At 47.0% G+C, this 9,572-nt stretch overlaps 1 protein-coding gene across 1 annotated transcript in view; it reads right to left on the bottom strand.

Moving 5' to 3' along the window:
* Positions 1-347: 347 nt before the first annotated feature.
* The window catches only part of catsper3 (cation channel sperm associated 3), a 32,586-nt gene continuing 23,361 nt past the window's right edge, over positions 348-9,572 (bottom strand). The window contains exons 5-9 of the mRNA XM_033030068.1: positions 7,426-7,566; positions 7,222-7,341; positions 4,178-4,212; positions 3,582-3,719; positions 348-450 (exon numbers count right to left, since the gene is read on the bottom strand). Of these exons, the coding sequence (XP_032885959.1) occupies positions 348-450; positions 3,582-3,719; positions 4,178-4,212; positions 7,222-7,341; positions 7,426-7,566 (537 nt within the window). The remainder of the gene's footprint in view (positions 451-3,581; positions 3,720-4,177; positions 4,213-7,221; positions 7,342-7,425; positions 7,567-9,572) is intronic.

Raw genomic sequence — 9,572 nt, 5'->3', positions numbered from 1 at the left:
ACTCTGAGTGCTGTCTGTACGTAGTTCGTGCGTTCTCCCCGTGACCCACGTGGGTTTTCTCTGAGATCTTCTGCTTCTTCCCACACTCCAAAGACGTACAAGTGTGTAGGTTAATTGGCTTTGGTAAAATTGTGAATTGCCCCTAGTGTGTGTAGGATAGTGTTAGTATGTGGCGATCGTCGGTCGGTGCCGACTCGGTGGGCCTGTTTCCGCGCTGTATCTCTTAAACTGAAACTAATATCCTTTGGGGAGACAATTTGGGAGAATCTCAACAACTTGATATTGTTGTGCTTTTATTAGTCTTTTGAACTCAATATTAAATAGTGTAACAATACGTGTCTTCTTTTTCATTTCAATTCCACTGTAGACGCACCTGCATCTGTTTCCTTCCTTTCAGCTTGCAACATGTTCCCCAGAACATACGATATTTCAAAGTAAAGTTGTTGTAATCTAGAGAACAGAGAGCATAATGAAAATATTGTGGATAAGTTCATATGTGATAGGAGCAGAATTAGGCCATTCGGCCCATCAAGTCTACTCCGCCATTCAATCGTAGCTTTCCCTCCTAACCCCATTCTCCTACCTTCTCCCCATAACCCCTGACACCCGCACCAATCCAGAATCCATCTACCTCTCTGCTTAAAAATATACATTGACTTAGCCTCCACAGCCATCTGTGGCAAAGAATTCCAAAGATTCACCTCCCTCTGACTAAATCATTTAAAGAAAAGGCCTAGAAATTCAGTTGCAAAGCATATCATTGTATTGTCACTGTGTTCTGATAGCACTGCGGCTCCCACAGACCATAATATAACTCTCTATTGCACAGCTTCCGGTTATTTTAGAGACACAACACGGAAACAGGCCCTTCAGCCCACCGAGTCTATGCTGACCATCAATGGTTGCTAAACACTTTAATTCTCCTTCAATGGGACGACAGATGGCACAATGGGCTAAGTGTTCGGCTGGCAACCGGAAGGTAGCTGGTTCGAATCCCGCTTGGAGTGCATACTGTCGTTGTGTCCTTGGGCAAGACACTTCACCCACCTTTGCCTGTGTGTGTGGATGTAATTATATGAAGCACTTTGGGGTCAATGCAAGTTGACTAAAAATGTGCTATATAAATAAAGAAATTTAATTTAATTTAATTTCACATTCCCACACAGACCTCTCCGTCATAGGTCTCCTTCATTGTCAGAGTGAGGCCCAGCGCAAATTAGAGGAACAGCAGCTCATATTTTGCTTGGGCAGCTTACAGCCCAGTAGTATGACTATTGATTTCTCTAACTTCAAGTAACCCCAGCATTCCCTCTCTCTCCATCCCTCCCCCACCAAAGTTACAAGGTTAATTCACAGGATGGCGGGACTGTCATATGCTGAGAGAATGAAGCAGCTGGGCTTGTACACTCTGGAGTTTAGAAGGATGAGAGGGATTCTTATTGAAACATATAAGATTGTTAAAGGTTTGAACACGCTAGAGGCAGGAAGCATGTTCCCGATTTTGGGGGAGTCCAGAACCAGGGGCCACAGTTTAAGAATAAGGGGTAAGCCATTTAGAACGGAGACGAGGAAACATTTTTTCTCACAGAGAGTTGTGAATCTGTGGAATTCTCTGCCACAGAGGGCGGTGGAGGCAGGTTCTCTGGATGCTTTCAAGAGAGAGCTAGATAGGGCTCTTAAAGATAGCAGAGTCAAGGGATATGGGAAGAAGGCAGGAAGGGGGGTACTGATTGGGGATGATCAGCCATGATCCCATTGAATGGCGGTGCTGGCTCAAAGGGCCGAATGGCCTACTCCTGCACCTATTGTCTATTGTCTATTGTTTATTGTCAGTCGCACCAGCTTCTCGTTTTCACCCAACAAACAGCTAACAATGGCCTGTTTCCTTTATCATCATTACATTTTTGCATATCTTTCATTCATTGTCCTTTATCTCTCTACATCATTGTCTATACCTCTCATTTCCCTTATCCAAAACTAGTCTGAAGAAGGGTCTCAACCCGAAATATCACCCATTCCTTCTGTTTGTGTTAAATCTTTATTGTGTATTGTGTGTTCTTTTTAAGTGTATCGCTGCTGGCAAATTCATTTCACTGCATGTGATGTGAATGTGATGGAAAAAATTGACTGACTTTCTCCAGAAATGCTGCCTGGCCCGCCTAGTTACTCCAGCTTTTCTCCAGTGTCTATCTTTGGTTTAAACCAGCATCCGCAGTTCCTTCCTACACAATCTACCGTTCACACTAGTTCTATGTTATTCCACATTCTCATCCATTCACTACACACTAGGGGCAATTTTCCACAGGCCAATTCAACTACAAACCTGCATGTCTTTTGGGATGTGGGTGGAAAGCGGAGCACTTACTCTTATGCTAAAAGCAAGATCTAAAGACCAAGTCGCTGAATGGCTTGGCCTGAGGTGAGCATCAAGTGAACCCACACCTTCACACACTAGAGGTCATTAGAGTCTAATCCAGTTTTACACTTCACACTTTAGAGATACAGCATAGAAATAGGCCCTTCGGCCCATCGAGTCTGCGCCGAACTGCGATCATACTAGCACTATCCTACACACTGGGGACAATTTACAACTTTTACTGAGAGCCAATTTAAGGGCCTGTCCCACGAGCATGCGACTCCATGCGGCAAGCGCGACCTAACGTGGTCGCTTGAGCCGTACGTCCTCGCGGGGCCGGTCTCATTTAGATCGCCGGAGCCGTATGGCGTTGTGCGGAGCTGATCCCGACATCGCGCGGGGTTCCGAAAAATGAACATGTTCTAAAATTCCGCCCGGCAACGGCCTGCCGGCCCGCAGCCGCCTCGACGGCGTACGCACCGCCTCGACGCCGTACATCACGCGCGAACTTCCCGCGGACTTCGCTCGAACTTCATGTCACTCACCCGACCTCCGCGCGGCCCCCGCTTCTGGTTTGGTCGCGCTTGCCGCATGCAGTCGCATGCTCGTGGGACAGGCCCTTTAGGTCGCGCTTGCCGCATGCAGGTCGCATGCTCGTGGGACAGGCCCTTAACCTATATACCTGCACGTCTTTGGAGTGTGGGAGGAAACCGGAGCACCCGGAGGAAACCCGCGTGTTCTCAGGGAGAACGTAGTCAGGATCGAACCCGGGTCTCTGACGCTGTGAGGCAGCAACTCTACCACTGTGTCACTGTACCGCCCTTCCAGGCTGAAGAAGGGTCTCGACCCGAAACGTCGCCTATTTCCTTCGCTCCATAGATGCTGCCTCACCCGCTGAATTTCTCCAGCATTTTTGTCTACCTTCGATTTCCCAGCATCTGCAGTTCCTTTTTAAACAGCCCTTCTGATTTAGTGGACATGAATATCTAGAGAGAAATGAAGCACGTGTATCTGCAATTTTATGCACGCATGTGGCAGCTCAGTTGACACCTACGTGAAGAGAGACACAAAAAGCAGGAGAACTCAGTGGGACAGGCAGCATCTGTGGAGAGAAGGAATCGGTGACGGGTCGGGTCGAGACCCTTCTTCAAACTCAGGATCAGGGGAGAGGGAGACATAGATGTACATAAAGCGTATATTCTACATGAAGTGCCTTTCTACTCACTTGTACAGTGTATTGTCCTGTTCGTCAAGACTCGCGAGGTAAATATCTATGAACGACACACTCGAACACAGATCATCCAGCATCACAAAATCATCGTGACGAAGTGTTTGTTTGAACTTCTCAATCATTTCGGAGAAGCTTTCAAACTGGCTGGTTTTCTAGAATACAGGACACAGGCAGAACATTAATTTCATCCAACGGCTGAATATTTTGAGTAATCTTTTTCTCTTTTTGTTCAGCCTCACCAATTTCTTGATTATCATGTATTATTCAGCAAAATCTAAATGGCTATCCCTCTATATATTTATATCTGGGGATCAGTTCAGTTTAGTTTACTGACAAGTGTGCTGGGGTGCAGTGAAAAGCTTTTGTTGCGCGCTATCCAGTCGGCAGAAAGACATAGAAACATAGAAATTAGGTGCAGGAGTAGGCCATTCGGCCCTTTGAGCCAGCACCGCCATTCAATATGATCATGACTGATCATCCAAAATCAGTACCCCATTCCTGCTTTTTTTCCCCATGTCCCTTGATTCCGTAAGCCCTAAGTTCTCCCATCTGGGAAAGGGAGAGGAGGGGGCGTCTGCCTCATGGTCAACTCTGCGTGGTGCTCAGACGTGGCAGTCCTGTCCAACTCCTGCTCTCCACACCTCGAACATCTGGCGGTGAAGTGCCGTCCCTTCTACCTCCCAAGGGAATTCACCTCCGTTATCCTGACCGCGGTCTACATCCCACCCCAAGCAGACGTCCGTCTGGCACTGGAGGAGCTGCACGCCGTGGTCAACAAACACCAGACGTCTTACCCCGAGGCATTTACCACCATTGCTGGGGACTTCAATAAGGCAAACCTCAAGAAATCACTCCCTAACTTCCACCAACATGTCTCCTGCTGCACCAGAGGACCTAACACCCTCGACCACTGCTACACCACCATCAAGAATGCCTACCGCTTTATCCCTCGTCCTCATTTTGGTAAATCTGACCATAGACGTGCTGCTTCTTCCTGCCTACAGGCAGCAATTAAAGAGCGCACCCCCAGAGGTGAGGACAGCACAGAGCTGGTCAGGAAGGGCAGAGGAACAACTCCAGGACTGTTTGGAATCTGTAGACTGGGCAATGTTCAAGGACTCGGCAACGGACTTGAACGAATATGCCACAGTCGTTACAGACTTCGTAAAGAAATGTGTGGAGGACTGCATCCCTACAAAAACCTTCCGAGTGTTTCCCAATCAGAAACCTTGGATGAACTTTGAGATCCGCACTCTTCTGAAGTCCAGACACAGTGCATTCACTTCCGATGATACAGTGGCCTACATGAAGTCCAGATACGACCTTGGTATGGCCATCAAAAAGGCCAAAAGGGACTTCTGCTCCAAACTGGAGGATGAGACAGATGTTCAGCAGCTGTGGCGGGGCCTGAATGCAATCACCTCCTACAAGGCGAAACCAGGAGGCAGCTCGAATGTCGGTGAAACATCACTCCCTGACGAGCTCAATGCGTTCTACGCACGCTTTGATAGGGAGAATACTGATGTGCCTTCCCGATCCCCCATCCCCTGTGATGGCATTTCAGTCTCAGTCACAGAGGCCGACGTCAGGAAATCCTTCAGAGGGGTGAACCCCCGAAAAGCACCTGGTCCTGATGGTATACCCGGTCGTGTTCTAAAAACCTGTGCGGACCAACTGGCTGGAGTTTTTACGGGCATTTTCAACCTCTCACTTCTGAGGTCTGAGGTCCCCACCTGCTTTAAGAGGGCATCAATTATACCGGTGCCCAAGAAGAGTAAGGTGACGTGCCTCAACGACTATCGACCAGTGGCACTAACGCCGGTGGTGATGAAGTGCTTTGAGAGGTTGATCATGGAGCAAATCAACTCCTACCTCGACAAAAACCTGGACCCACTGCAGTTCGCTTACCGCCACAACAGATCAACGGTGGATGCGATCTCGCTGGACCTCCACTCCGCTCTGGACCACTTGGACAACAAAAACCCATATGTCAGGCTGTTATTCATCGATTACAGCTCGGCATTTAATACAATCATCCCCTCCAAGCTGGTTACCAAACTCGCAGAACTGGGTCTCTGTGCATTCCTCTGCAATTGGATTCTCGACTTCCTCACTCACAGACCATAGTCTGTTCGTATTGGTGGAAATGTGTCAGCCTCGATAACAATCAGCACGGGAGCACCTCAAGGCTGCGTGCTCAGCCCTCTGCTTTACTCACTCTATACTCATGACTGCGTAGCCAGTCACAGTGCAAACTCCATCATCAAGTTCGCTGACGACACCACTGTTGTGGGACATATCACTGATGGGGATGAGTCAGAGTATAGAAGAGAGATCGAGCAACTGTCCATATGGTGCCAGCGCAATAACCTGGCCCTCAACACCAGCAAAACCAAGGAACTGATTGTGGACTTTGGAAGGAGTAGGAGGGGAACCCACAGCCCCATTTATATCAACGGGTCGATGGTTGAAAGGGTCAAGAACTTCAAATTCCTGGGCGTACACATCTCTGAAGATCTTTCCTGGTCCGAGAACACTAATGTAATTATCAAGAAAGCTCATCAGCGCCTCTACTTCCTGAGAAGATTACGGAGAGTCGGTTTGTCAAGGAAGACTCTCTCTAACTTCTACAGGTGCACAGTCGAGAGCATGCTGACCGGTTGCATCGTGGCTTGGTTTGGCAATTTGAGCGCCCTGGAGAGGAAAAACTACAAAAAGTAGTAAACACTGCCCAGTCCATCATCGGCTCTGACCTTCCTTCCATCGAGGGGATTTATCGCAGTCGCTGCCTCAAAAAGGCTGGCAGTATCATCAAAGACCCACACCATCCTGGCCACACACTCATCTCCCTGCTACCTTCAGGTAGAAGGTACAGGAGCCTGAAGACTGCAACAACCAGGTTCAGGAATAGCTACTTCCCCACAGCCATCAGGCTATTAAACCTGGCTCGGACAAAACTCTGATTATTATGAACCCATTTTCTGTTATTTGCACTTTATCAGTTTATTTATTCATGTGTGTATATATTTATATTATGGGATATGGACACACTTATCTGTTTTGTGGTAAATGCCTACTATGTTCTGTGTGCTGAAGCAAAGCAAGAATTTCATTGTCCTATACAGGGACACATGACAATAAACTCATTTGAACTTGAACTTGAACTAACTCTCTCTTGAAAACATCCAGTGAATTGGCCTCCACTGCCTTCTGTAGCAGAGAATTCCACAGATTCACAACTCTCTAGGTGAAAAAGTTTTTCCTCATCTCAGTCCTAAATGGCCTACCCCTTATTCTTAAACTGTGACCCCTGGTTCTGGACTCCTCCAAGGACTCCAATGAAGACAATATATGATTGCAATTGAGTCATTTACAGTGTATAGATACATGATAAAGGAATAATGTTTAGTGCAAGGTAAAGCCAGTAAAGTTTGATCAAAGAGGGTCACCAATGAGGTAGGTAGTAGATCTCAGGGAAAGTAAAATGAACTCAACACCTGTCTATCCATGTGTTCAAGAAGGAACTGCAGATGCTGGAAAATCGAAGGTAGTGTTTCGGCCCGAAAGGTCACCTATTTCCTTCGCTCCTTAGATGCTGCTGCACCCGCTGAGTTTCTCCAGCAATTTTGTCTACCTGTCTATCCATTATGTCTGTGATATGAGCTTGCTGCCTTTGGATTATAGCTTGTTTCTTTTCCATCAATGTTGTTTCTCTTTCAGCTTGGATCCCTTTGTTGAACTCCCTAGTTGTTTCCTGGAAATGAAGATGCAATTTATTGTAACAGCCTTATCGGGCAGGCTTTAGCTGAGGAACGGTGAAGATGGAAGACAAACCTACCCGGATATTGATGATGATCACACCAACGAAGAGGTTGAAGAAGAGGAAGCACCCCAGCAAAATGAATCCCGTGATGAAAAGTTGAATTGATTTGTAACCGCGGGCATCCGTCTGAGCTCGAAGATCAGTCCAGCCATCCAACTGAGAGGTGACAGGACACAGCTCAACAATTCTTTACATTAAAGGTTTGCAAAAATACAGTAGCTATGTTTTTCCACACACCAAATCTTTAGTTGAGGAAAGGACTGCAGATGCTGGTTTAAATCGAAGATAGCTGGAGTAAAACTCCGCAGGACAGGCAACATCTCTGGAGAGAAGGAATGGGTGACGTTTTGGGTCGAGACCCTTCTTCAGCCCAATGGGCATTATTTATCTTTAGTTTAGTTTAGTTTAGAGATACAGCATGGAAACAGGCCCTTCGGCCCACCGAGTTCACACCGACCAGCGATCCCCGCACATTAACACTACCGCACGCACACTGGGGACAGTTCCGTCTACATTTTACCAATTAACCTACAAACCTGTACGTCTTTGGAGTGTTGGAGAAAACCCACGCAGATCACGGGGGGAATGCACAAACTCTGTACAGACAAGCACCCATAGTCAGGAGCAAACCCGGGTCTCTGACACTGTAATGCAGTAACTCTACCGCCACACCACCATGCCGCCCACAATAGACACAAAGATGCTGGAGGAACTCAGCACTTCAGGCAGCATCTCTGGAGAAAAGGAATAGGTCAAAACCCTTCCTCAGACTGAGCCACGGTAATTTCACAGTAGATGTGCAACTGAGATATAGAAACATAGAAAATAGGTGCAGGAGTAGGCCATTCGGCCCTTCGAGCCTGCACCGCCATTCAATATGATCATGGCTGAACATCCAACTCAGTATCCTGTACCTGCCTTCTCTCCATACCCCCTGATCCCTTTAGCCACAAGGGCCACATCTAACTCCCTCTTAAATATAGCCAATGAACTGGCCTCAACTACCTTCTGTGGCAGAGAATTCCACAGATTCACCACTCTCTGTGTAAACATTTTTTTCTCTCATCTCGGTCCGAAAAGACTTCCCCCTTATCCTTAAACTGTGACCCCTTGTTCTGGACTTCCCCAACATCGGGAATAATGTTCCTGCATCTAGCCTGTCCAACCCCTTAAGAATTTTGTAAGTTTCTATAAGATCCCCCCTCAATCTCCTAAATTCTAGCGAGTACAAGCCGAGTCTATCCAGACCATCAGGCTCAGTCTGAAAATGGGCTCTGACCCGAAACGTCACCTATTCCTTTTCTCCAGAGATGCTGCCTGACCCACTGAGTTACTCCAGCATTCTGCATCCATCTTCAGTATAAACAGCATCTGCAGTTCCTTCCTAAACCAAATCTTTAACTGTTGCAACCAAAATCATTTTGGCATCATTTTCCAAGTAACATTGAACAGCTTTTCTCTGTCCGTCAGTACCCGCCTACAATAATAAACTGTACGGAATCTTTTATCTTCTCCATATGATGGTACAGAAGGGATATTTTACTAATCAGTGATAATAAACCCATGGACACCTGGAAACTGCAGCAGACCCATTTCCATGTGAATGCTGGAGGAGGTCAAGGACTACACCATTGAAACTCCCAAACTGATGGATAATGTTAACACACACTTTGTCACTTGGGAACATATCATGAGTGCCCATCATAAAAAAAAGTCGAAAAATTCCAATTGAAGTGTTCAGGAGAATTGCTGTGGGAATTTCAGCAATAACTACTTATCTTCCCCATCCCCCCTCATTAGTCCATGTAGATCAACCCTTATTAACTCAATAACTCAAATCAGAGGCAGTAAAGTAGCTTCGTTTATAGAGCCGCCGCCTCATCGTGACAGAGACCCGGGTTCAATCCTGACCTCAGGTGCTTTTGTTTTGAGTGAGAGATACAGCATGGAAACAGGCCCTTCGGCCAACTGAGTCCACACCAACCATCCATCACCCGTTCCCACCAGTTGTACGCTATCCCACTTTCTCATTCACACCCTACAATTTACAGAGGCCAATAAATGTACAAACCCGCACGTCTTTGGGATGTGTGGGAGGAAGCTGCAGCACCCACAGTGGCGGCACGAGGGTAATTCACCTCGAACTCTTTGAAGACGTTGGA

This window comes from Amblyraja radiata, chromosome 11 (genome assembly GCF_010909765.2).
Source record: "Amblyraja radiata isolate CabotCenter1 chromosome 11, sAmbRad1.1.pri, whole genome shotgun sequence".
NCBI classification, from domain to species: domain Eukaryota; kingdom Metazoa; phylum Chordata; class Chondrichthyes; order Rajiformes; family Rajidae; genus Amblyraja; species Amblyraja radiata.
The sequence above is the reverse complement of the archived record's forward strand: the minus strand, read 5'-3'. Positions and strand labels throughout refer to the sequence as shown.